This window comes from Ctenopharyngodon idella, chromosome 10, assembly GCF_019924925.1.
Source record: "Ctenopharyngodon idella isolate HZGC_01 chromosome 10, HZGC01, whole genome shotgun sequence".
NCBI classification, from domain to species: Eukaryota; Metazoa; Chordata; class Actinopteri; order Cypriniformes; family Xenocyprididae; genus Ctenopharyngodon; species Ctenopharyngodon idella.
The window spans coordinates 25,978,751-26,006,729 of record NC_067229.1 but is presented as its reverse complement, the minus strand read 5'-3'; the positions used below and the strand labels follow the sequence as shown (position 1 = coordinate 26,006,729).

The 27,979-nt window shown below is 34.9% G+C and overlaps 3 protein-coding genes across 11 annotated transcripts in view; 1 reads left to right on the top strand and 2 right to left on the bottom strand.

The window, feature by feature from the left end:
- Window positions 1–49: 49 nt before the first annotated feature.
- hnrnpdl (heterogeneous nuclear ribonucleoprotein D-like) lies at window positions 50–6,847 on the bottom strand. Of its 4 annotated transcripts, XR_007932435.1 has the most exons (9): window positions 6,601–6,840; window positions 6,025–6,196; window positions 5,781–5,942; window positions 5,520–5,651; window positions 4,135–4,243; window positions 3,880–4,044; window positions 1,637–1,736; window positions 1,167–1,270; window positions 50–445 (listed from the first exon to the last, which is right to left on the bottom strand). XR_007932435.1 is itself a non-coding variant. In XM_051911040.1 (8 exons), exons 1-7 carry the CDS (start codon window positions 6,687–6,689, stop codon window positions 1,666–1,668), a joined length of 897 nt encoding a protein of 298 aa, XP_051767000.1. In that variant the 5' UTR covers window positions 6,690–6,847; the 3' UTR covers window positions 50–445; window positions 1,637–1,665. The 4 variants fall into 4 exon arrangements, 3 of the variants coding, with proteins under 3 accessions (XP_051767000.1, XP_051766999.1, XP_051766998.1); XM_051911040.1 differs by lacking the exon at window positions 1,167–1,270 and having other exon boundaries at window positions 6,025–6,193; window positions 6,601–6,847; XM_051911039.1 differs by having other exon boundaries at window positions 50–1,270.
- On the top strand, window positions 1,190–16,209 carry enoph1 (enolase-phosphatase 1). Of its 2 annotated transcripts, none has more exons than XM_051911042.1 (6): window positions 1,190–1,288; window positions 8,646–8,747; window positions 10,902–11,104; window positions 12,215–12,347; window positions 14,960–15,083; window positions 15,203–16,209. In XM_051911042.1, exons 1-6 carry the CDS (start codon window positions 1,190–1,192, stop codon window positions 15,340–15,342), a joined length of 801 nt encoding a protein of 266 aa, XP_051767002.1. In that variant the 3' UTR covers window positions 15,343–16,209. The 2 variants fall into 2 exon arrangements, with proteins under 2 accessions (XP_051767002.1, XP_051767001.1); XM_051911041.1 differs by lacking the exon at window positions 1,190–1,288 and adding an exon at window positions 8,310–8,563.
- tmem150c (transmembrane protein 150C) overlaps window positions 15,649–27,979 on the bottom strand; it is a 17,846-nt gene continuing 5,515 nt past the window's right edge. For all 5 annotated transcript variants that reach the window (XM_051911044.1, XM_051911046.1, XM_051911047.1 and 2 more), the window contains 7 exons: window positions 26,791–26,893; window positions 26,650–26,703; window positions 26,520–26,552; window positions 26,371–26,438; window positions 25,605–25,732; window positions 22,556–22,733; window positions 15,649–16,585 (listed from right to left, as the gene is read on the bottom strand). In XM_051911044.1, coding sequence (XP_051767004.1) covers window positions 16,377–16,585; window positions 22,556–22,733; window positions 25,605–25,732; window positions 26,371–26,438; window positions 26,520–26,552; window positions 26,650–26,703; window positions 26,791–26,864 — 744 coding nt within the window. In that variant the 5' untranslated portion in view covers window positions 26,865–26,893 and the 3' untranslated portion in view covers window positions 15,649–16,376. The remainder of the gene's footprint in view (window positions 16,586–22,555; window positions 22,734–25,604; window positions 25,733–26,370; window positions 26,439–26,519; window positions 26,553–26,649; window positions 26,704–26,790; window positions 26,894–27,979) is intronic.

Genomic DNA, 27,979 nt, shown 5'->3' with positions numbered 1-27,979 from the left:
TTGTATGTATATCATTTAATTAGTCTGTACATCCCCAACAACGTGCAAATAAGTTAATATATTTTTTATATAACACAAGTATGTATTACAACTCCAGTTAAAGTCTGCATGCAGAGGCAGTGTATAACTCAGAAAATGAAAACAGCACAACAAAATTTTTTCCCATTTTTTTAATCCCTTTATCCAAAAAACTTAAGGAAAAGAACTAAAATACAAAATAAAGGACACTTTTCCTAATCAAGACTTAAGAACACAGCACAAAACCTACAGGTTCGGTCTGAACAAAGCACAGAATAAGACAAACTTGGAAACAAAACGTCTCGCTATTTACAAGGTCAGACACTGAATTTGTCCCCAGAGGACCGAATAACATTTTTAATAGTTGTTTAAGGACAGGATTCCACAAGCTGCCTCCGAGGAGCAATGTCGAAGTCAGCCTGCCGACCTACAAGAGAAGATACACAAGATGAATGACTCCGATTTGGACGTGTCAAAAAACAGCACGTCCATGTTTCAGTGTTTAACTTCTTGAGCTGTCGATTTTAAACTAGGAAAATCATCATTAAAGATTAAAGATCATATGTTCGACGTCTTATATTGACAAAACAGCTCATAAGCCAGCAAAAGCTTCAGCTCCAAGTGGCTGGTTGACCATTCGAGGAGCGAGCCCAAACATCTTAACCTGAAAATCGCAATGTCATTTGCATTTAGCCAATACATGAGTTGGTTTCATCTGTCTAATACAGATTTGTCAGCTTTTAATGGCTTCGTAAACCCACTTTACATATGATCTTTAAAAGCTACGTTTAAGAAAAAGCCTTGAGGTGTACCCATTTGAAGTTCTCTATGGCCTCTAAAGAAAAAGCAAGCATTATGAGAGAGTTTATGCAATTATTTACAAGGGAGGTGACCGTTTTAAGGAAAAAAACCAAAGAAAACAAATAAATAAAATCACTGAAGCTCCACAACTGAAATACAAGAGCACTACAATTGAAAAAGAGAATACAACAAAGCAGTTATGAATCACTTTTAGGTTACATTAGTAAAGTCCTGGAAAAAACACACTTTAACTGTTAACAAAAACCAACAACTTAAGGAAAATGGGGGAATCTCCTTTGTCTTTTTGTTTGTTTTACGCTGGTACAGGAAGTTTGAAGAGACCATACCACAGGACAGCGCTTTCTTGTGCATGCCGTGCTCTCTGCCCGCTATGTGCGACGCCCAGAGAATGTCGTGGTCAGGTGACACACGGCCTGCAATGAAGTCCCCGCTGGCAGGTACAAACAAGGTACAATAATCAGAATTAGGGAAAGAAAGGAAAAATAAGGAGAGGCGCCCTTACTCTGTACCCCTTAGCTGTTCTTTACCTGTTAGCATTGCTATCAAGTCTCTATGTTATTCCTTTATGATCACCTGTTAAAAGCAGGAGGAGGAAAAGGAAAACCTACAGAAAAACACTTACGTTTTTCTGGCACGCTAAAAAGGCAAAATGGCTACACAAACATTAGCAATTAAAGATCTATAGACATGTATTCAACTCAATTGCATTGATATGCATAGGCCTTAGGCTTAGTTATTGTCTATTGATCTTTAACATTGAGGTCGGGTCCAGAGCGTGGCGAAGATGTGACCTTACCATTTATATGAATGTGTTTAGCCACTTCATCAATACGGCTGGTAGCTGTTCTGATGGTTTCCGCCCTCTCGTGAGGCCTTGCCATAACTGCTCTGTTGACCTACAGAAATTCAATACATATACACAGTGACAAGAAACACATTTGTAAAAAAGCAATTAAATACCTAATTGTCACTAAATGTGCATAAAAGCTACACATAACAGGTGACGCACAAAATTAATCACAAAAACAGTTTTGTTGGGACAAAAATGTGCATAAACTGCCAAAGCCAGACCAAATGGCACTGGCCATTTGACACAATCCATTACATGCCAAGAACATCTAAAGCTGTTCAGACTGCAGGCAAATTGGATTTTTTTAAAAAAAATCTGATGTTTTCAGGCAGACTGTCTGCACTATTAATTGCAAGTAATCAAATAAGATGTGTGTCCAGACATAACCAACCTATCTGCATGGGTATCCGCATATGACAAGGCTTTCGAAACGGATACAGGACAAATGGAGGTGCATCATCTTGATCTCTAAATAAGCGCCCTGTTGAGTCGCAGTACGGAACTCTTCCGTTGCACGGGAAAATGCTGAAATCTTTGGACATACCATTTGAACACTGTATGAATACTTCCTGCATTTCCCTCACCAGTTTTGACGTTATCGATGTGTGTGTCGCATTAAGAGTGATGCAAGACAGTTTTAAATCCGATTTGAGCAGCCAGAGCATCCAGACAGAGATGCATCTGTAAAAATCACATTTTAAACCACCTCCATATGTGGTTTTAATCTGATTTTTTGCTGTCCAGACTTTTAAAAACCCATTTGAATGAAATCTGGATATGCAAAAAAAAAAAAATAATTCAGATTTTTGCTGGCACTCTGAACATGGCCTAATTTTTTTCCTTAATTTAAGTTCTATTTATCTAATGATGGGAAAAGTCTTATATGCCCTGGAATTCAGAACATACATATATTTGAGATAACTGTTTTCTATTGTTCTTACACATGGGAGCCTATTCAATGAATGGAACAAAAACTATTCCAAATTAGCTGTTTCATAATTTTTATTGACAAAAAGAAAAGAAGAAAAAAAAAAAAAAAAAAAAAAAAACTTTTAAAAAAATTAAGGCGAGACACTACAGGCAAAAACAGTTTTTTTTTTCATGCATCTGTCAATTTGAGATTTTGGGCTATTTGGCTTTTCATCAAGTGTTTCAAACTAGTGGAAAGAAAACATCCAAAATACACTTTTACGTGTTGCTTTTATTGCACTTTATCTATTTGTGTATGTAGGTTACAATTATAATACATACTTCTAAAGGCCGTTCTCAAAATTAGTTTTTTTTCCCTCCTGCACTGAACCAGAAATCGCCACTTTAGCAGCTCTTACATGCCAACATTTTGCAGTTTTATCCTATCTATATTCTGAAGGTTTTTACTGAGGGGGTTGTTCATATTTTATTCACCTAATTTTCTACAATATTTTATTCCTAAAAAAAAAAAAAAAAAAAAAAAAAAAAAAGTGGTGAAAACCTTTTTTTCTGGTTGTTGACAGTATTTTCAGAGTTATGGAGTGATAAAAAAAAAAAAAAAAAAATCCAAAATCCCCTCTGCAAAAACCTTTAATTCTAATGTCAACAAAATGAAACAAACTTTGGACCTGGCTTAATCCAGCTTTCAGATTTCTGTTCTGGAAATGTATGCAAATTAGTGCATATTTAATTGGATAATGCCTCATTTGCATGTTTAAATATAACATTTCAGAAAACTTGTAATACAAGAAAGTTTGCAATTCTTAATCCAATCAATGTGGGTATGGTGATATCTATTAGTTATAATAGATATAATAGTTATCTAAATTTAGATTTTTTTTTTACTCTATTCATCTGGGATGTGCCTTGCCTTAAGTGGTATTAAAATTAATCAATTATATTTAAAACATGCTTTGATAATATTGACAGTATTTAAAAGGTCAAATTGTAAAATTTCTAACCTAATAACTTATCCTTACTGGTTGAAATATATTTTTCCAAATACATTTGTGTGCTGAATTGTGTTGTGTATTCAGAACTTTCACTTTTGCAGCCCTAAAAGCCCAGAGTTAAACTATACCTAACTACTGTCTAAACTAAATGGTTTTATAACTAATAGCTTCCTAAAGACAGGTTAAAGGGTGGAGAGGAAAAAAAAAAAAATACATCATAAATATCAATGCGTGGGTCTCTTGAGGGTTAAATGTGTGCAAAATTACCATTGTAATCATCATAGCCTTGTCCATAGCCATAATTTGGATAGTTGTATCCTGAATAGTCATAGCCAGAATAGCCATTATAGCCCTGGTTGTATCCGTTGCCGTAGCCTCCATAGTTCTGGCCATAGTAGCTGTTGTATCCTTGATTATAGCCTTGGCCCTGTCCTGTTCAGAAAGAGTTAGAGAACCCTTTAGGTCAAGAAGTGCTAGAAGCAGCAGCTGGCCAAAGAGACAGCCATCTCTAGATTGGCATACCTCTTCCACGGCCTCCTCGTCCTCCTCCTCGTCCTCCTCCAAAGCCCCGGTCCGCTCTGTTCTGCTGCTGTCTGTACACTTCTTTAGGCTGGGCAACTTTGACTTCACACTGACAACAAATGTAAACAGCATTACTACCATGTTGAGTTGGGTGATGTATTGATTTATTCACAGAAATACAAGTTGACAGTATAAAATTAATCCGCTTTTTATAAATGTGCATTTTACTACATTTTATTAGCATCCCTGACAGCAAAACAACATTAAAGTTGGTCAATTTAATTCTCATAATTTCTCATCAATTCGAACTAACCATTTAAAAGAACCAATTCACAACACTGATTCAACAATAGTGCACATCATTTATAACATTCACTAAGGTATATTAAAATGTTTAGCAATATGAAGGTAATATTCTGACTTCAGAAGATGCAACATCTGGATCAACACGCACATTCACATTCTATAAATCCTAATTATTGTTAATATGTAATTCATTTTTCCAGGAGCTCTTTGCTTCTACCTCCAATTAAATTGCTAACAGTGATTGTATGTTAATCGCCTAAATTATTACATTATTAGCTAACTGCAGTCTCCAAATTGTAATGTTGATATGCATTCTCTGTAAAGCTGCTTTGAAACGATATGTATCGTGAAAAGCGCTATACAAATAAATGTGAAATTGAAGGTAAATAAACAGCCATTTATTACTATGTACTGCAAAGTTTAAATATTGTTTGCGTTTGGAAGTAATGGAAAACTTGTTCTTAACTATATTTTTTACTGCGTTTTAGCTATTAAATTAAATATTATACACAAAAAAAAAAATAAAAATAAAATAATATATATATATATAAAATAAGTACACAACAATAGATGTTTAGTCCACTAAAACACCCTTTATAACCATCTCAGAGAATATTATAAACCACTATAAATTATGTTGTCAAAATTTATTCCTGTGATCAAAGCCGAAATTTCAGCATCATTACTCCAGTCTTCAGTCACATGATCTGATGCTCAAGAAACATTTCTGATTATCATCAATGTTAAAAACAGTTGCGCTGCTTCATATCTTTGTGGAAACTGCCACATTTTTTCATGATTCTTTGATGAACAGAAAATTTCAAAAGAACAGCATTTATTTGAATTAGAAATTTTTTGTAACATTAAAAATCTCTTTTTTACTGTCACTTTTGATCAGTTTAATGTATCCTTGATGAATAAAACTTTACTTTCAAAAATATTAACCCCAAACATTTGAATGGTAGTGCAAATACAAAATAAATAGGTATAAAAACAATACTGAGGTGGATCGCATGCTTACTATGACAGAATGATGTAATGGTGTTCGTCTGCAAGATATTTTGATAATATCAACATACCTTCCCTGATCCAATTTGATGGTATCTGTTCTCCAGCAGTTTCTGAACTGGATCCTCTAAAACGTATGTCACAAAGCAGAATCCCCGCCTCTCGTTTGTTTTGGTGTCCATGGGAAGCTCAATGCTTTCAATCTTTAAACAGAAAAATAACAGATTAGTTTATATGTACCAGCGTGGGGGTCAAAAGTCCCAAAAATGTTCATTCTATTACATGTATGTTCATAGTCAGATGTTAATTCAGTTCTTAGTTTAGTTACTCACATCCCCATAAGCTCCAAAGTATTCCCGGATCTGTTCCTCAGTTGTGTCTGGACTTAGACCTCCGACAAAAACCTTCTTGGGGGGTTCCTTGCCCTTAATTGCTTTGGCTCTCTTGGGATCAATCAATTTGCCATCCAGCTTGTGCTCCTTCAGCTCTAACACCTGAACACATGAAGAACTGGCTATGAACATGATGTCAAAGTAATGCTATCACTAAATTTAATGACTGACAGGGAACATTTACCTTATCAACACTCTCAGCATCTCTGAAGAGCACGAAACCAAAGCCCCTGGAGCGGCCGGTCATGGGGTCTGTTTTGATGGTGCAGTCCAGGACTTCTCCAAACTTGGACAGGTAGTCAGTAAGGTCTTTCTTGCTGGTGTCCCAACTGAGCCCACCGATGAACATTTTCCTACTCAAAAACAAACAACATTCATTTCACGCAACCGAATAAACGATGCACTAACATGTAACTGCTGATATTTTATGTACATTTGATGATGATGCATGTCAGGAATGCAACATAGTCAAATGAAAAGGAAAAAAAAAAAAAAAAAAACATTAAACCCGTTATAATTGTAATAATTCCCAATCAATCTCAAAGCCATTAGACGCCAATATGCTAATACTATGGAGACGGGTTAATAACAATAACTAGGTTTCGAGCATGTTAAGCTAAAAACATTGTGCATCTTAATAATATAAGCGTTTGAAACGACATAGATGTGAATGAAGGATGACAACGTGATTTTCATGTGAATTACTATTTAAAGTCAGCGAGGCGCTTCGTTGTGTGCCGAAGGCCGCTCCGAGACTCACCCGTCATCCTCCTGGTTTTTACTCGCGTTTATTTTGGAGCCTTCTGGAAACTCGTCAGTGCTGAAGTCACCTTGTTCTTCGGCCTGCATTTTGGAGTACGTGTAGTTTGATCCGACACTAACTATATAATAGTATATATTACAGCGGTTTTAAAAGGTCAAAGACTCCAACACGAATAAAGTGCCGCGTTGATTAAAATGGCGGACTGAGATCAGTGACGAAATCCATCCGTCTGCACGAGGAAGGGGGGAGTGGGCGGGGCTTATGTTAATAGTTGCAAATGCTTATCTATGGGGAATATCTATGAAAACAACCTTATAAAACAACATACATAGTAGATATTATAGATATAACAGTAGATATTGTAATACATAATTACATATTTAGTACACTTTGAAATAATTTTTATTTCTTTCTACAGATATTTATATGTATAAATAAGAGATCTAACCACAATGTTCTTTTTATAATGGACTAGGTACCTTATTAATATTTGCATTCTATTAAATAATTCATTGGATAGATTTGTTGCGGGTCACATCACATGCAGCTCTGAAAAGGAGGCGTTCCCAGTGACCGTTTGTCACCTGCTGCGCGCGATGTCTTTCATTTAATTAATTTGGCAAATGTTTATTAATTTGCCCTTTTTTATTCATTTTAAATGTACATGTAGGGCGTTGTTTTATTAACGTTTAACGTTTTATTTCAGCATAACGTGTTTTGCGGTGATGCACAATACTATGTAAATTGATATTAATAATGATTTCAAGCGCTCAAAATTTAGCAAAAATCAATATCCGTTATTACTGTCTGTTAAATAAATAAATAAGTCTTTCATTAAATTAAAATGATTAAAAGCCTAAAATGTTCCTGCATAGCTTGTAAAAATATTTTAACATTTCAGTGTTTTTAAAAATGACTTTAAAATGACAGTAGGCTGACTGTAGCCTACATTATCCCTTAATTATTTATTACTCTGACCACTCTTTTAGAAAAAAAAAAGAAAAAAAAGAGTAAATATAACAATTGTAAATCTAAAAATGAATAAAATATTTTGTCTTTTTGTCTAAAAAAGATTAATCTCATTTAATTGTTTATATGAACAATTGTTTTTTTGTTTTTTTCTGTATATCTTGTGTATATCTATATGTTTAAGTCTCGTATTATAACCAGCTGTAAGCTAAAACTGTTAGGCCACTACCCAAGCTACAGTGTTTTGTAAATAGTTTACACAAATGTATCCAAAAGCGGTGTTTGTCTATAAAGAACATGAATTAAGGAATTTTATGCAGTAGGTTAAATTATTTTATTTATAGCCTTACATTTAGGCTACTTCCTCACTCAACAGCCCTTCCCAGCCTGCAGTTGCCAGATGGAATAAAAATAAAACGCCAAAACGCTATTTAGGCTACTTATTAAATTACAAAATAAATACTTTCCTGGATAAAACATTTCCTTTATTAATCCACCACCACAACAGATGTGTAGAACAAATATGTGTTTCTAAATATATTGTTGTTGTTGTTATTTTCAATATTAGCCTATTATTGACTTGTCTATTTCCACTATATTAAACGTAAATGTAGAGCTGTTGCATATGATGATATATCGTACCAACTTTGCATGCATGTTTAAAAGCAAATGTATAGCAAATGAACTGTACTAATGTAGCATGAACATGAGCATGAATTATGTGATGATAAAGGGAAGGATTCTCTGCGAGGATTTGGCAACCTCTAACCGCTCCATGTGTTAGCTACTCACCGCTAGCCTGCATGCTATTATTGATTCATTTGTCAAAATCCGAGCCTCTTATCTGATATAATCAAATAAAACACAGGACTTTAACAGACATATATATCGTTTGCCATTGATAAAAATGGCAGCGATTGCAATACCAGAAAATACTAGAGTCTTTCTTCTGGACATTGAAGGAACCACGACGCCCATCACGTTTGTCAAGGTAAGAGCCCATAGTCTGAGATATAAATCACGTTCATTATGTGCAAGGAGAGATGGTTTATTCTGCTATCTCTTGCCTGTAGGACATCTTATTTCCCTACATCAGAGAGAATCTGGAGGAATATCTGTCTGCACACTGGGAAGAGGACGAGTGCAAACAAGATGTGCATCTGCTCAAGAAACAGGTCAACACCTTTCAAAACACCCTTTATGGGCTTTGTTATTTTCATATATCAATAGGTGGTAATGTCAACGATTTTAAATACATGTTTTCATTTATATTTAAATATAAACCTTGAACTAAACAAAATGTGTGCAACAGTGTTTTGTTAATCGTTTTTTAATCTGCTCTATTTACATTCTTTTTAGTCATTCTCAAGATATATTAAAAGTGAAACTCTTGTAAAACAGACACTTGCACAAAAGCACCAGGCTATTTTCATGTTTGGTCGTGCTGCCATAGTAATACAATGGATTTTGGACATGTAACATGGTAGTACACAATTGTATTCTCTGGAAAGATTCATGTTAATAGAGTGTCCATGTCCAGAAGTATGGCGAAGTCTTGGAAGTGTTTAGAGAACAACAGTGTAAAAATAAATAAATAATAAGATTAAAATAAAAAATAAAAAAATAGATTAAAATACAAATTTAATTTAAAAAAAATATAGATAATAGAAAATGATTAAAATAAACAAATAGATAAAAATACATTAAAATTTTGACTAAATAATACACTGTAGTACAGTACTATAGTGAGTAGAATTTTTTTTTTTTTATATTTTACAATATTTTATTTATTTTCAAGGAATAAATTTGGTCTTTATTAGTGTTATTTTAATTTTAGTTTAAATATAGATTTATTAATATTTAGAATTAGCTTTCATTTAAAATTTTTATTTTGCATGTTGTTATTATTATTATTATTATTATTATTATTATGTGCTTTTGTCATTTAATTTGTTGTTGTTGTTTTGTTTGTTTGTTTCTATTTAGGTTTAATTTATTTTTGTTTAAGTTTTAGTTATTTATTTCCAGTTAATAATTTTAGTGCTTCAAGTTAAACTTATTTCAGTTTATTGTCAAGGCGACATTTAAAATTTTTGTTAATATCTATATTTTATTTTATTTCAATTAACATAAATGTTTTAATAGTTTTAGTAAACCATGAAAGCTTGTTTCTGCTATTGAATAAAAAATTAAAAAGGTAATTGCGACTTTTTATCTCACAATTCTGAATTTAAAAGAGTTAAAAGAGTTTAAAAAGTCAGAATTGTGAGATAAAAAGTTCCTGAGTCGTTCTTAAAGGGTTAGTTCACCCAAAAATGATAATTCTGTCATTTATTACTCATCCTCATGGTGTTCCACACCCGTAAGACCTTCGTTAATCTTCGTAACACAAATTAAGATGTTTTTGTTGAAATCCGATGGCTCAGTGAGGCCTCCATAGCCAGCAATGGCATTTCCTCTCTCAAGATTCATTCATGTACTGAAAACATATTTAAATCAGTTCATGTGAGTACAGTGGTTCAATATTAATATTATAAAGCGACAAGAATATTTTTGGTGCACCAAAAAAAACTAAATAACAACTTATATAGTGATGGCCGATTTCAAAATACTGCTTCAGGAAGCTTCGGAGCATTATGAATCAGCGTATCGAATCATGATTCGGATCGCGTGTCAAACCGCCAAACTGCTGAAATCACGTGACTTTGGCGCTCCGAACCGCTGATTCGACACGCTGATTCATAACGCTCTGAAGCTTCCTGAAGCAGTGTTTTGAAATCGGCCATCACTATATAAGTCGTTATTGTGTTTTTTTTTTGGCGCACCAAAAATATTCTCGTCGCTTTATTATATTAATATTGAACCACTGTACTCACATGAACTGATTTAAAAATGTTTTTAGTACATGAATGGATCTTGAGAGAGGAAATGTCATTGCTGGCTATGGAGGCCCCACTGAGCCATCGGATTTCAACAAAAATATCTTAATTTGTGTTCCGAAGATGAGCGAAGGTCTTACGGGTGCGGAAAGGCATGAGGGTGAGTAATAAATGACATCATTTTTGGGTGAACTAACCCTTTAAGCTAAGACTCATACATAGAAGTTTTTAAGCTAAATTAGGAGCTTTCTGAGAGGATTCTTAAAAGCTTTAATAATATGGGCCCTGGTCTTTATATTTAAAATTAATTTACAGCTGCCTTTTAAATTTGAGCATTTTGGTTCCGTCGCATGAGAACGATAATACATATGGGGTCCGTGGCATCTAAAAGACTGAAACCCCTGCTCTGCTTGGATTCAGTTTTTCTGACTGAAACATCTGTGTTTTTAGGCTGAAGAGGACTTGCGGCAGAATAAAGCAGGTCCAGTGCATGCAGTGGACCAGACCGTCCACACAGATGAAGAGAAGGCCATCCGTGAGGTGGTGGAAAACGTCCTCTGGCAGATGGATGCAGACAGAAAAAGCACTGCGCTCAAACAGCTGCAGGGCCACATGTGGAGAGCCGCTTATATGACTGGGAAAATCAAAGGCGAGTAAGTAACCTTATCTTTCCCAGCGCATACAGCCCATATGTGTCTGAGGTTGATAAGAAAATGTCAGTAGTTTTTGTGGTTTATTAATAAATAAGCTTTAAATATAGACTGTCAGATAAGGTTGTGGCTGCAGCCTCGGATATACATATACACCATAACAACGCTGCATACATTTCTAACATTTTACACACACACACACACTCATTCATCTCATTTGTTATACATGGTGGTTTTATAACCAAGTATTATTTCTCGGGTTCTCATATGACTTAATGAAATAAGCAGAGACTGTAAATCCCCTTTTTTCCCTTCTTGAGCTGTTCATAACAGCTGTGACTAATACTTATTTTAATAGTAGATTAATCTGTTGATTATTTATTTGGTTAAATGATAAATTTATTAAAACTCTTTTTCTGTTTTTAATTGAAAAACATGTTATTTCACATCATGCCCCATGTTATCCTCCAGACAACATGCAGTGAAGTCAAAACTTTTTCAAAAGTTTGCTTTCAGAAAGATATTTTTTTAATTATTAATCCTTTTATTCCGCTATATCACATTAAATGGATCAAATTTAACAGTAAAGATATTTATAATGTTAAAAAAGGTTTCCATTTCAGATAAATGCTGTTCTTTTGAACTTTCTATTCATCAAATAATCCTGAACAAAAAGTATCATGGTTTCCACAAAAAAAAAAAAAAACAACAACAAAAAAAGCAGCAGCACAACTGTTTTCAACATTGATAATAATCAGAAATGTTTCATCATATTAGAATGATTTCTGAAGAATCACGTGACACCGAAGACTGGAGTAATGATTCTGAAAATTCAGCTTTGATCACAGGAATAAATTACATTTTTACAATATATTCCCATAGAAAACAGCTATTTTAAATTGTAATATTTCACAGTATTACTGCATTTTTGATCAAATTAACAGCCTTGGTGAGCAGAAGAGACTTCTTTCAAAACATTAGAAAATCTTACTGACTGAACTGTGGTTTATGTTTATATCCCTATTACATGTTGTAATCTCATTACAGTCGCTGTTCTCCCAAGCAACAGTATAAGCTAGTTATGCTGTTTGTTTGGCTGTGGTTTTGTCGCAGGGTTTATCAGGACGTGGTTCCAGCTGTCAGAAGGTGGAGGCATCATGGACTGAAGGTCTACATCTACTCCTCAGGAAGTGTGGAGGCACAGAAGCTGCTCTTTGGCTATTCTGTCCAAGGCAATCTATTAGATGTAAGCTTGAGATGTTAGATGTAATGATAAGCACTATTTAGATGGGATTCGTTTACTAAAGAATGTTTGAATCAACACAGAATGTCATTACTTAGCTCACAGTCTCTACAGTCTGGATGTGGGCTGTTAAAGGGATAGTTCACCCAAAAATGAAAATTATCCCATGATTTACTCACCCTCTGAAGCAAAGCGATTTGGCAGATGACCGAACACATACTGCACAAGTTGACTTGCGACAAATGAGTAATCCCCTGACACGATGTACGACGCAGGATGTAGGAGTAGCGTAAGCTTAGACGCCTCTTGCGGTTTAAACAAATAGGGCTGTGCAACAAACTGAAGCTTCTCTTCTCTTATACCGAAATCCTCCAACATTTCTCTTCAAAATTTATTGTTTTAGACTTCCAATTCATGACCAGTGTTTTGCTCTATCCTCTGAGCTTCTGCGTTCGTCATTGCGTCATGCGTCGGGTCACAGTTGTAAACACTACGGCGATCTTCTTCCACGAGGGGGTTTTGCGTCACGGCATTTGTTTCCAGGCGGACCGTTAAAGAACTCGACACACACATCTCCCGGACATCCTGTAGAATTCAACCAACCAGACATGACTTCGAAACTCCTGAAGTGTTTCCAGATAAGTGTGCCATATGCATCAGACGTTAAGCCAACGGTCCGTGGGCATGACGTCTGAGGCTGAGACTAGGCTTTTATTAACGCCCTGGAGCCGTATGGATCAATACAGACACTTGATGTGACTTAAGACATCAAAAACCTTCCTTTTAAACCAACTGAAAACAACTTAAACAACCAGCAAACAATACAAAATTCACAGAAAGATGTATACAAAAATGTATTAACGAATAAAGACAAAGAAAAATAACAGGAAACAGGTAGGGCAGCAAAGGAAAGAGGAAAAAAACCTGACTACACCTGTGCACTCTTATTAACAGATCTTACCTAACTGACAAAAAAAAACAACAAAGAATATTAAAGGAATATTAAAGAATATTTATAGGCTACTCAAAATATCAACGAAAGCACCCCCCCAAAAAAAACATAAAATAAAACTATAATGAAAAACTGGATCACTCCACCTAAGCAGAGTGAGGCAGCCAGCGATCCTGCCAGGAGGAACAAAGAGAGAGAGAGCGCCATTGTCGCCGGCAAGCACTATATATTAGGAGTCCCCGATGATTTGTTTTTTTTAAATATTTTGATTTTGCTTTAACGTATTTTTATTTTAGTTTTAGTGATTATAGTACTTCAACTTATTTATTTCAGTTATTCATCAAAGCAACATTTTTCATTTTTAATTAGTTTAAGTTTTTGATCAAATTTTTTTTATATATATATATATATATATATATATAAATTTAAATTAACAAAAACAATTTTTTGTAGTTTTAGTTAACGATAGATAACAGCACTGGCATGTCTGTCACGTTTATTAGTTTTGTTTTGGTTTTTGTTTGTTTGTTTTTTTTCTATTTAGCTTTTAATGTTCTATTTATTTTAAAGTTTTCAAAAATGTAGTACTTCAACTTAAACTTATTTATTTCAGTTATTTACCAAAGCATTTTAAATTAAAGTTTTTGATCTAAAATTTATATTTTATTTATTTATTTATTTATTTATTTTATTTCAATTAACGAGAACTATTTTTGTTAGTTTTAGTTTGTTTTAATTAAAGACACCCTGTGGTGAAAATCAAGTTTTTAATGTTGTTTATGTCTTTAACTCAAACCATGTGCAAATTCATATGTCAACACCTTTGCTGAGTATTTTCTCCTTAAAACTGAAGTGAAAAAAAGACAGTCTCAAACCTGCATTTTGAAATCGCTGGTGTCTGTGATGTCACAAACTACCTTGTAACCAATCACGTCAACGGCCGGCGGGCTTTAGCATATCATTAACAGCGAACTAGCATGGTTGTCTAGAGAGAAGCCCGGTTATCTCGATATATTTTTCTGTTGATATGAAAAATCGCGTAGATTTAGCAATATGGTGGGTGTATGATGTATATTACAATGTTATGATGAACTATATGTTATATGAACTATATTCTCCACTGACATATACTGAGTTGTTCAAAGCATTTAACACATTATTAGCTGTTTGATAACATAGTCAAGCAAAAGGCTAATCATATTAATTACCGTTATGTGTTCAATGTTGTAAAGCGTGATGCCATTGTGCAGAATTTTTTTTTTCACAGGAAAAAACATTAAAATTTGGTGATCAAAGATAAGTTTTAAGGGATAAAATTATTGACAACAGGGGGAACAGGGGATTATTAGTTTGTTTTTCATTTTTATTTAGCTTTAAATGTTCTATTTTTTTCAACATAAACTTCATTCATAAACTAATTCAGTTAGTTGCCAAGGCAACATTTCTAATTTCGAAGTTTTTTTTTTGTTGTTTTTTTAATCTAAAATGTCTATTTTATTTCAAAAAAGTCTAAACTCATATTGAATTACTGCACAGAAACATGTAGATCATTTGATCTGTAATTTTTACAGAGGTTGTGCTGGAAAAACACAAAGTGACCTACAAGTTTATATGGGTTGATGTGGATGTGCAAGTTTTGATCTTTTAGATTTATTTTTTCCAGCTGTTTGATGGTCACTTTGACACCAACATTGGCGCCAAAGTAGAAAGTAAAAGCTATGAGAACATCGCTGAGAGGATTGGATGCCAACCAGAGGAAATCATGTTCTTAACTGATGTCACGCGAGGTGGGAACTCACTGATGCACTGAAAACCTTTCATTCTTGCCATAATTGCTTCAGGGATGCTGACTGTGCCCAGTCTGAATCCTACGTTTAATTCAGCTTCATTAACATCTCCTTCACAGAGGCGAAGGCAGCAGAGGATGCTGGGGTGAACGTGGCTGTCGTAGTAAGACCTGGTAACATGGAGTTAACCGAAGAGGAAAGGAACCATTATAAAATCGTCACATCTTTCAACCAGTTAGAACTGAGCGGAAATATTTGACGGCACAGAACTGGGGTTATGACATCGGATCATGTGGAAAAACCAGTGGTTATGTGTTGTGATTCTGCTGGACTGAAACTCCAAGAATCCAGGTGCTTGTTTTTTTACACTGAAACCCATCTTTGAATTATAATACACTTCCATTCTCTTTGAATGTTTTATATGCAGTGTTAATGTGTAGCATATGACATATTCATGTCTTTATCCCCCACACGTGCAGTGATAAAATATATTATAACCTGCCACCTGGACACGGGTTTAGCGTGATTGTACCTCATGTCAAGTGCAGTCATATAAACCTCAATATTAAATGTTGTAAAATTTTATTCTAAATGGACACAGCTAACAAATTACATTTGCAACATTTAGATACACCAGCACCCAAAAACAGATGTCTGTTTTAGTAACAAAATACAGAATTATGACCAATGCCAGAGATGTTTTACATTATTTAACACTAGGTATAAAATGCTGCATAAGAATTAGCAGGACAGGCTCAAAATAAAATGCGGTTACGTGTATACAAAACATGTATGATTCCATTTGACTTGGAATTACTTAAACTAAAAATTTACTCATCTATTTCCAAACCCGTATGCTGTGTGAAGATTCTTCAGAAGTTCTTTTGTCTTCCACAGAATAAATATCAGCATACAGATTTGAAGCGACAAATGGGTTAGTAAATAATAACAGAATTTTCACTTCATAGTGTCTTCATAATAACCTGTATCAAGAAAGTCTTATTAATTGATGTTTTTGAAGGATTATCTTGCCAAAAAAACTGTTCCTGTATTCAGATCTTTTCCTTGAAAGTGTCCTTGTTACTTCACTCATCTGATACATAAACATGGAACACATCACATTAAATCGTTGTGCATTTCATGAATTTGTTGCTTCTGCAAAAGCCTATCTACTATTCAGAAAACAAACTCATCCAAAGGTCTTTCTAGAGAGATTACATTCATTTTACATGCATGACTGATAACTGGCGAACACTGGAAGTACGAGGGTGGAAGGAAACTGTGGAAGTGAGACTATAGCTGGTCAGACTGGTACTCTGAGACCTCAGAGAAGCTTTCAGACAGGCTAAGTGGAGGGTCCTGGTCGTCGCTACAAACAATCTCAAAATGGTAGTGGCGAAACTCGATGGCAAATGTGCCCAGGTACATCAGGAAGAACATAACCAGCGCCCACTGGGCCCGGGCGGCATGCATGTGTAGCCGCTGAGCCATCAGGGCAAAATCTGTTATCTGTGGTCAAGGCTGAAATATGGAAAACCAATTAAATCTATGAAGGAGGACAGGCAAGAAGAGCTTGGTGATGTATCAAATACTGGGCGAATTCCAATCAGAAGTGAGCATCTCTATGCCCTACTCTCTTCAAAGGACAGGACTTTGAAGGGAGCAGGGCACTTGCGTGTCATAATGTAGCCATTTGGAATGCACTTGGTGAAGGGAACGATGAATGACAACGTGATTTCCTCTTCATCTTCACCTGGAATGTTATCATGACAATCCAGCACGGCGTCCATTAGCTGTTCATACAACAGGAATTTCTTATTATTGCAGCCAATATAATTAAATACACATTTTACAAGGAAGTTTTTAAAATATGCTTTATATATGAACTTTAAAAATCTCTTGTTTGGACACTGCAAGTCAACAATACCTAACGGATCAACTATCAAACTCATTTCTTACCTATGAAACCTATTTAAACTTCATACGAAATGTATGACAAATGTGTATAAAATATCACAAACAAAACAACTTGAATTATTCCATTTATAAGTTAACTCAAATTATCCCATCATCTAGCTTTAAAATGAATCACAAGGATTCGCCACCCTAGGTCACATGACCATAAACGATAAAATTATGCTGCATTCAACCTGTGTCATAATTACCGTAGTCTCGAGATGACAACACATGACGTTCTATTCGGAGCTGTTCACATTCACAGACTGTCGCTGCATGCAAAATCGAATACATCCCTACTATATAGTATATGAAAAACAGTACACCAACAGAGTAGTATGTCCGAATGCATAGTATTCGAAAAACAGTAGGTGAAAAGTCCCCAGATGACCTACTTCTTCCGGCAAGATTCTCAAGAGTGCATTTGATGGACACTTTACTATCAAATGAGGCCACAGAAGAGTATTTATGAATGGCAGTGAAGCGACACAACTGACGCTGGTAAATCTAATGACAATAACAACATGGCGGATGTAGTATGTCCGAATTGCGGTAGCACTTTATTTTACAGCCCTGTTCCCCATATACATACTATGTACTTGTTATAGTAATTTCAATAATTGGGTAATACCTAGGCACTAACCCTGAACCTATCCCTAAACCTAACCTTAACCCAAGTAGTTAACTAATATTACCCAGTACCTTCTTAAGTGCACTGTAAGTACACACACAGTAAAATAAAGCGCAAACCGATGTTTTGTTTGCATATTCATATTATATAGAACATACTTTTTTTTTTTTTTTTAATGGTCGCGAAGTAAGTTCAAATTCAAATGTAGTACCTACTCAGTATACAATTTCGGAAGCAATGTGGGAATTATGCATACCCTTTGCTAACGGACTTGTGGAAAGGCCCTTCATGAAGGAATTCAGGTGCTCACTTTCATTTAGAACGCCCCTACAAATTGACATCCACTTCCCGAAGTGCCCTTCAAGGGTGCAAAAACGCTGCATGGAATTCACCCAATGTATAGTCATTTTTCTGGCGATATAAGTTGACTACAGCAGTAACTTAAAATGACCTTATGAGGTTAGCTGGTTAGTTTTAGAGGGGTTTTAAGACTAAATGGCTGTTTACCTATACCAGCTAAACACAAGGATGGCTAGACTAGGAGACCAACTAAACAAGCTTAAAGGCCTGTTCATATCTAGTATGGTAACTAACTATAATGATAACCATAACTAAGTTTTAAAAAATCATTGTAATTCTGTGAGAACAGCAGATTCCACAGCACAACTATAATGATAACGACACAGAGAAACAATATTGTTGGAATCACTTTCAGAACATTTTTTTTTTTTTTTTCTCCAGCTGATGAATGATAAAAACAATGACAGCCAATCAGAATCCATCTTGCTTTAAAGAGCTCAAGCATTTAAAGCGGTGGAAGACAAAATTGCAGCCTGTGTATAGAATAAACAGTGTCGCACACTAAAAGGCCTTAAGCTGTTTTTTTTTTGTTTTGTTTTGTTTTGTTTTAATTTTTTTTTTTTCAGCAGGGTTCTCATTAATTTTGATTAATTTCTCTGAATCATTTCAGACTGTTTTTTTGTTTTTTGTTTTTCTTCAGTGATTTGATCCATAAGTCTAATTTCAGCCATTCTTTTGCTTCATCATTCAAAAATGTTCAAGGATGTCCCTGCATGACTTTTTATGTACATTAAATTTGTCATTAAAATAAAGGTAAATATTGTGATTTATTACTGTGTATTGCTGCAGTATATTGATCTTGTGAAAAAGTACACTTCTTTTTTTTAAGATTGCATGTTAGTTGCAATTAAATAAAGTATTAGTTTTAATTTATATTATATGCATTTAGCTGAACTTTAGGGTGCTTTACTTGACTCTTAAGTAGGACTTAAATGCTTCTTTATATGAAATTTAATAGTTACTTCTGTTGTCTTTGAAATATACATGTTAAATGTTAAAGTGTTCTGCTGAATGAACTAAAATGTCATTTTTATTGCAACTTGTATGGCATGTTTTTAAATATATTTGTAATTACACATTTGTAATGAAGTTGCAATTTAGTACATTTCAAATATAGAACACATCAAAATAAGTGTACTTTACAACAAAAGATTATTAAAACAATTATTTAAAATGTACTTTAAAGTAAAACTTAATTTGACATTACAAAATGCACTTTTTAAAAGTGTACTTAAGTGTGTTAAGTCCTGAAATTGTACTCTTTTTTGCATCTTATATTTGATTAATATTATATTATCTGCAAGTACAATTTTTAAGTATACTTTTCAGATTTGAAGTACACTACAAGTGTTCAATCAATACAATGAAGTGCACTTCTTTTACACAAGGGTTGTGTGTATGAAATGTTCCTTATTTAATTGTTATCAACATCTTTAATGTTATAATTTCTCACATCATTTTGAATCTATTTGACAACAGTGGCTGCTTGTTTGAAATGGCATTTTAAGATATTTCAGAGCAAGATACAGTATACATTGAATATCATCAGTAATGGAGATAATCTGGCATTATCACCCAGCCCTATAAAGTATTTTTTACATGAAGCTGAAAGTACTACAGTTCATCCTGCAAAGTCTGCAGTATATTGTTTAGTGAATGGGTTAGTTTACCCAAAAATGAAAATAATGTCATTTATTACTCACCCTCATGTCATTTTACACCCGTAAGACCTTCGTTCATCTTCGTAACACAAATTAAGTGGCTCAGTGAGGCCTCCAGCAATGCCACCAAACTTCTCAAGATCCAGAAAGCTACTAAAGACGTATTTAAAACAGTTCATGTGACTACGGTGGTTCTACCGTAAAGGATTAGTTCACTTTCAAATAAAATTTTCCAGATAATTTACTCATCCAAGATGTTCATGTCTTTCTTTCTTCAGTCGAAAAGAAATTAAGGTTTTTGATGAAAACATTCCAGGATTATTCTCCTTATAATGGACTTCAATGGCCTCCAAACAGTTGAAGGTCAAAATTATAGTTTTAGTGCAGCTTCAAAGGGCTTTAAATGATACCAAACGAGGAATAAGGGTCTTATCTAGCGAAACGATCAGTCATTTTCGAAAAAATATATAAATGTATATGCTTTATATAAACAAATGATCCAAGTGCTTCCGCCAAAACCGTACTTTTGTATTCTTCAAAAAGCTTACGCTGTTTGTCCTACGCCTTCCCTATTCTACTTACGGAAAAAATGGAACTGGCACTGCGTTCGTTCCGTAAGTAGAATAGGGAAGGCGTAGGACATACAGCGTAAGCTTTTTGAAGAATACGTAAGTGCGGTTTTGGCGGAACCACTTGGAAGGCGATCATTTGTTTATATAAAGCATATACAGGTGCTGGTCATATAATTAGAATATAATCAAAAAGTTGATTTATTTCACTAATTTCATTCAAAAAGTGAAACTTGTATATTATATTAATTCATTACACACAGACTGATATATTTCAAATGTTTATTTCTTTTAATTTTGATGATTATAACTGACAACTAAGGAAAATCCCAAATTCAGTATCTCAGAAAATTTAGAATATTGTGAAAAGGTTCAATATTGAAGACACCTGGTGCCACACTCTAATCAGCTAATTAACTCAAAACACCTGCGAAGGCTTTTAAATGGTCTCTCAGTCTAGTTCTGTAGGCTACACAATCATGGGGAAGACTGCTGACTTGACAGTTGTCCAAAAGACGACCACTGACACCTTGCACAAGGAGGGCAAGACACAAAAGGTCATTGCAAAAGAGGCTGGCTGTTCACAGAGCTCTGTGTCCAAGCACATTAATAGAGAGGCGAAGGGAAGGAAAAGATGTGGTAGAAAAAAGTGTACAAGCAATAGGGATAACCGCACCCTGGAGAGGATTGTGAAACAAAACCCATTCAAAAATGTGGGGGAGATTCACAAAGAGTGGACTGCAGCTGGAGTCAGTGCTTCAAGAACCACTACGCACAGACGTATGCAAGACATGGGTTTCAGCTGTCGCATTCCTTGTGTCAAGCCACTCTTGAACAACAGACAGCGTCAGAAGCGTCTCGCCTGGGCTAAAGACAAAAAGGACTGGACTGCTGCTGAGTGGTCCAAAGTTATGTTCTCTGATGAAAGTAAATTTTGCATTTCCTTTGGAAATCAGGGTCCCAGAGTCTGGAGGAAGAGAGGAGAGGCACACAATCCACGTTGCTTGAGGTCCAGTGTAAAGTTTCCACAGTCAGTGATGGTTTGGGGTGCCATGTCATCTGCTGGTGTTGGTCCACTGTGTTTTCTGAGGTCCAAGGTCAACGCAGCCGTATACCAGGAAGTTTTAGAGCACTTCATGCTTCCTGCTGCTGACCAACTTTATGGAGATGCAGATTTCATTTTCCAACAGGACTTGGCATCTGCACACAGTGCCAAAGCTACCAGTACCTGGTTTAAGGACCACGGTATCCCTGTTCTTAATTGGCCAGCAAACTCGCCTGACCTTAACCCCATAGAAAATCTATGGGGTATTGTGAAGAGGAAGATGCGATATGCCAGACCTAACAATGCAGAAGAGCTGAAGGCCACTATCAGAGCAACCTGGGCTCTTATAACACCTGAGCAGTGCCACAGACTGATTGACTCCATGCCACGCCGCATTGCTGCAGTAATTCAGGCAAAAGGAGCCCCAACTAAGTATTGAGTACTGTGCATGCTCATACTTTTCATGTTCATACTTTTCAGTTGGCCAAGATTTCTAAAAATCCTTTCTTTGTATTGGTCTTAAGTAATATTCTAATTTTCTGAGATACTGAATTTGGGATTTTCCTTAGTTGTCAGTTATAATCAAAATTAAAAGAAATAAACATTTGAAATATATCAGTCTGTGTGTAATGAATGAATATAATATACAAGTTTCACTTTGGAATGGAATTAGTGAAATAAATCAACTTTTTGATGATATTCTAATTATATGACCAGCACCTGTGTATATATAAAGGATATACATCTCGATCATTGTACATTTTTTTGGAAAATGACCGTTTCGCTACATAAGAACCTTATTCCTCGTCTGGTATCGTTTAAAGCCCTTTGAAGCTGCACTGAAACTGTAATTTTGAGCTTCAACTGTTTGGAGGCCATTGAAGTCCATTATAGGGAGAATAATCCTTAAATGAAGGTTTTTGATGAAAACATTTATTTTCGACTGAAGAAAGAAAGACATGAACATCTTGGATGACATGGTGGTGAGTAAATTATCAGGAAAATTTTATTTGAAAGTGAACTAATCCTTTAATATTACAAAGTGATGAGAATAATTTTTGTGCGCCAAAAAAAAAACAAAATGATGACTTGGATCGGATTTCATCAAAAATATCTTAATTTGTGTTCCGAAGATGAACGAAGGTCTTACGGGTGTAGAGCGACATGAGGGTGAGTAATTAATGACGTTATTTTCATTTTGGGGTGAACTAACCCTTGAAGTATGGTTATAGTGGAAGGAAAAAGGATACAAAGCAGCATGCAGGAAGTTACAGCCCCGGACAGCAGGAAGCGGGGGATTCCTGCTCGCTTGCCTTCATTCCTCAAGTTGACCTTTAGGGTCATGAAAGACTGGACCCAGCAGAAAAGGGTTCCTAGGCCAAAGGTCATGGAGGTGCCAATATTATGCAGTTCCTCATCATTGGACAGCTAGATCAAAAAAGTGTAACAAAAGGTGTTTAGGTGAAAATAGTGAAGTAAAATCATACTTGGAATACTTATAAAGAAATACTTATGGACACTGGAAACAATAACTAATTGCCATGTCACTTTTTTTGTTTTGTTTGGACAACCCAACACAGCAAACACTGGGACTTATTGTACATTCAAGTCCTTCTCGGAATTTCACATTTATGAGTTGGGAAGTCATAATTAAGACATCAGATCAGCGTTCAAGTCACTTTGGTCGGAGCAAGATGGCAATGTACCTTTTCTACATAAAATTCAGGAAGATTTTTTTACACATAAGTAGTGTTTTTTTTTTTTTTTAATTTATGAAGATACTGCAAATGTAATCATTACACATTCTAACTGTAACAGTACTACACATTTTTAAATGCAGTTTTGCTAGCTTTTTTTAATTTAGTTAATTTCAACAAATTTACTATATGTACAGGTGCTGCATCTATTGCGTCCACCATATTTTCTCACTGACGCCCCCAATCGGAAGCTCAGGCTTAGAGAAAATTCAGTTTCCCACTAATAATTCCGACTTTGTGGTGGTGTTCATGTGTGTTCAACTCATAAATACAATCTATTCAATGTGACTTGAACGCACCATTATATACACGGGCTGTGCTCGGAATGGCACACTAACTTACTGCTTACTGCTTACTTCCCAGTACACAGTGCATACTGCCTACTATTTTTTAAGAATAGTGTGTGAAATAGTATACAATATGCAACAAATAATGTTTCAGAGTAGTATGCTACAGTATTGTCACATGACAGACACTGAACATTAATTCAGCACAGCTGTCCAGGTTACAAATAAATGTGCTAAGCATTCTATTTTATGTGCAAACCTGAGTGAAAACATCCTATGTTTCAACTGTCTTCACCAATAGTCTTGATCTAACCCACAAAAATTGATGTAAAATCAAGTTGATTCTGTAAAATTAAATCACGTTTTTCACGTCAAATTAGCTGATTATGATTTACTTTGCTCGACAAAAAATGTACACTGAAAAAAGTATTAACATATAAATGTGCTTAATGTGTTATCATGTAAATTAACTGGTTTGATTCAAGTTAAAAAAAATATAATTATCATGTTTGAATCCAATTGACTACATTAGGTTAGCTAATTTTAAGGGTTCAGGTAACAATATAGCTCCTTACAGGAACACCTAACACTTTTTACTGTGTAGAATACTTCAATTATACATTGGTAAAAATAACTCATTATAGCTGGGTTTTCCAAAACATCACAAATAATTCTCTTAAGATTTATGGTAGAATATGCACTACATATTAGGTAAATAGGCTATATTTTGTCAGCATAAAAAGATATTGATATGCTAATATATGGTTTTATTTGTCTAGATAATATTTCATATGACTGAATCAACTCAGCCAGCAAAGAAATTATAATTTGACGTTTTAGATAAAGCAGATACGTTACTATGAGCACGTTTTCCCAAAACAGATTGGTCGTCATTGTGAGACTTGAAATCATTGCAGGAATGTATCATTATAACGTTCTGTTCCAAGCCAATATCTGTGCTCCTTAAAACTTAGTGGAGCTTGTTGTGTTGTGGGAAACAGCATCCCATGTAGTGTTCTCAGGTGCATACATTAGATTTCGGCAAAATGGTAATCCGGGAATTCCATGCATGCAGAAAATTCACATACTATTCACAGTATACCCATTGCTTACTGCAATATAGTAAGAGTCGTATGGTAGTATGCTATTCCAAACACAACTTCCATTCTGATTTCAGTGTTCTTGAGTTGTATTTAGCAGATGCTGGCAAATACAGTAGGTAATCCAAGTATTCTATGCATACAGAAAATGTGCATACTACGCACAGTATACATACTGGTTACTGCAGAAACAGTAAGAGTAGTATGATAGTATGCCATTTCGAACACAGGCAGGAAGACAGAATAAAGGGTTAGTTCACCCAAAAATGAAAATTATGTCATTAATAACTCACCCTCATCTCGTTCTACACCCGTAAGACCTTCGTTCATCTTCGGAACACAAATTAAGATATTTTTTGATAAAATCCGATGGCTCAGTGAGGCCTGCATCGCCAGCAATAACACTCCCTTATTCAATGCCCAGAAATCTACTAAAACATACTTAAAACAGTTCATGTGACTACAGTGGTTCAACCTTAATATTATAAAGCGACGAGAATACTTTTTGTGCGCCAAAAATAACAAAATAGCAACTTTATTCCACAATATCTAGTGATGGATGATTTCAAAACACTGCTTCATGAAGCTTCGAAGCTTTACGAATCATTTGTTTTGAATCAGTGGTTCAGACCTCCGAAATCCCATGATTTCAGTAAATGAGGCTTTGTTATGTCATAAGTGTTCTGAAACTTTAATAGTTCACTTGACTTTGGCAGTTTGATACACGCTCTGAATCACTAATTTAGATTCTGGAGTGTTATTGCTGGTGATGCAGGCCTTACAGAGCCATCGGATTTTATCAAAAATATCTTAATTTGTGTTCCGAAGATGAACGAATGGTGTGGAACGACATGAGGGTGAGTAATTAATGACACATTTTTTGGTGAACTAACCCTTTAACAAGACACAGGTGAGAATAATGAGGGACTAATCAGAGGAACCCAAAAGAACTGCGAAAGACTAAAAAACAGAAACAGGAAACTAAATCAAACTATACATAAAAGTCCAAACAAGAAACAAGTGATATGACACTAATAAATGTTAATTTAAATTTTTTAATTTATTGAAATGCTTCACTTTGACATGAAAGAATATTTTTTGTTAATCAGTTGAAGTGGTTTGATGTTATACTTGCAAAAAAAGTATGATTCATACCTGGAAATTCCCAACTAAAGTCATACCGAAGCAGGCGAGAGACAAAGCCACCAGACTGCCAATGTTAAGCCAGGGTTTATGCACCCTCGGTTTCAACTGCAGGTATCTCAGCACTCCAAGAATGAAGCCTGGAGCCCAAGAGACAGAATTAATTTGGGACAATTCTACATTACTGTCAGCTGTGTATCACACACACACATGCAATTTAATAACTAAGGGTACGTTTACATGACAACGATGTACTAAAAACGGAAAAGTTGTTCCTTTGCGAGTAAAGATAACAATGTTGTCGAAATGATCCTCGTTCACACTAAAAACGCTATATTATTCATGCCAGGCCAGAAGTTGGCGATGTCACTTTGTAAAGAAACACTACGCACCTATAGACTGAACACGTGGTATGCGCATAAAGTCTCCGTTTTCATAACTTCACATTTTTGTAGTTTACATGGAGACGATAAAGGTATCGATTTCAAAAACGTGCACTTTGAAACCCATTTTCAAAAGTTTGCATTTTCAGGCCCCCAAAACACCATTGTCGTGTAAATGAATGGCCAAAACAGATAAAAAGTTTTCCGTTTTTAGTTGAAAATGTCATGTAAATGGCCCCTAAACTGACGTTCACATTTTGTAATATAATGCTGCTGGACACTGCAACAGTTGCACTAGGCTGCAATTTCATTGCATAATAAATAACGATTATATTAGTTGTTAGATCTTCAACTTCAAACCAACTCCTTTGATAGAATCTGAGCACCATTCATACCTACAAAGGCCGCCATGTTCATGACTTGACTAAACACGCAGCTGGCAGGTGGTGCATTGCCTGCAATGCTAAATGGTATAAGAACTTTTATCAGGCCTCTAAACAAAAAAATATATGAAATATTGATAATAAAATTCATAAATATTTACCTGATATATGGAGGAGATTTTGATTCTGACCTCCTATGAACAGAAGATCAGTTTGAAGGAGGCATTAATATTATGATTACTCATAATAATTACTCATGATTGCCATGCAATAGAGGTCAGTTTCCCTTACTTGTACTCTGAACTGAGTGGGGTGATTTTCTCATCCTCCACAGCAATGAAATACCTGTTGATGAATGCAATATGATATTTATCTTAACAGCAGCTTAAATCAGTGAAGTGGATAAGGGCAAAGCAGGTTTTGGATACTCACACAACCCAGAGGCCAGCAGCTGTGAAGAGAGAAAACATTACGGGCAGAAACATCCATGGACTGCACTTCCTCATGTCTCCTTATGAGCGTCAATAAAACAACCCTGCCATAAAACAAACACCACATTCTAAGAAATATCTTACATTTATATGGTAACTAATTCATCACATTCTAGAGTGCAAAAGTGACCGCCCCATTTATTTAGCAGACTTTATTCAATCTGGACATAGTTTTCTCGACAGCAATTTGAAAATTCGGTAACACTTTATATTAAGGTGACATAGTTACATGCTACTACATGTACTTACTATAGTAATAACAGTAAATTATGCATAATTACAAGTAACTAACCCAAAACCAAACCCTAACCTTAACTCTATAGTCAGTACATGTAGTTAATTAATATTACTCAGTACTTACTGAAGTAAGCACAATGTAACTACGTCACCTTAAAATAAAGTGTAACCAAAAAATCTTGAATAAAAAGTTCCAAACCAAACTAATAGCTCTTTGAAAAGAAGTGCACTTAATTGTACAGAATGTGCACTTGTTCTAAACAAGCATTTAAAAAAAAAAAACTTCCACTTATAGAGTGTACACTTTCAAGTCTGCTTCTTAACACACTTGAGTAGATTTTTAAAAAGCGCACTTTGTAATAATGTCAAATTAAAAGTTTTACAATAAAGAACATTTTATATCATTACATTTTAATATTTTGTGGTGCTGTAAAGTGCACTTATTTTGATGTGTTGACTAACATATTCAGACCCTGCATCCATTGGAATGGACATCACATAGATTTTGGTTTAAACCAATAAGATTTTATGTTTTTATAATATAAGTACTGCCTGGACACTGATTGGTCCCTGACCTACCAATCACATTGAAAGTATGACCCATAAATTAATCTGATTGAGCTTTAGGCATCACAAAAGACAGGCATGGCTAACCAACATCTTTATCTTTATATGCAGATTTATGTTCATGGTAGCATCATCAACTTGTACCTATTATAATCTTAATAATATCAAATGATAATATTCAAAGTTAATTTGAAGATCTTTCAGAGCTGAAGAACACAGGATTTTTTTTTAAGTTTGATTTTTTTAGGTCTTAAAATTAATTGTTAATTTTTTTTCTGATTTTATGTCTTCTATGTTGTGATCATAAACTGTCATTCAGTTTTTCA

Excerpts from the sequence above, each read along its gene's own strand:
- enoph1 (XM_051911042.1), top strand. The coding sequence starts at position 1,190 with ATGCCGTGCTCTCTGCCCGCTATGTGCGACGCCCAGAGAATGTCGTGG. Across the intron at positions 8,748-10,901 it reads TGCATCTGCTCAAGAAACAG|GCTGAAGAGGACTTGCGGCA; the intron begins GTCAACACCTTT and ends CTGTGTTTTTAG. Across the intron at positions 12,348-14,959 it reads TCCAAGGCAATCTATTAGAT|CTGTTTGATGGTCACTTTGA; the intron begins GTAAGCTTGAGA and ends TATTTTTTCCAG.
- hnrnpdl (XM_051911039.1), bottom strand. The coding sequence starts at position 6,689 with ATGCAGGCCGAAGAACAAGGTGACTTCAGCACTGACGAGTTTCCAGAA. Across the intron at positions 5,943-6,024 it reads ATGCTGAGAGTGTTGATAAG|GTGTTAGAGCTGAAGGAGCA; the intron begins GTAAATGTTCCC and ends TCATGTGTTCAG. Across the intron at positions 5,652-5,780 it reads ACTTTGGAGCTTATGGGGAT|ATTGAAAGCATTGAGCTTCC; the intron begins GTGAGTAACTAA and ends TTCTGTTTAAAG.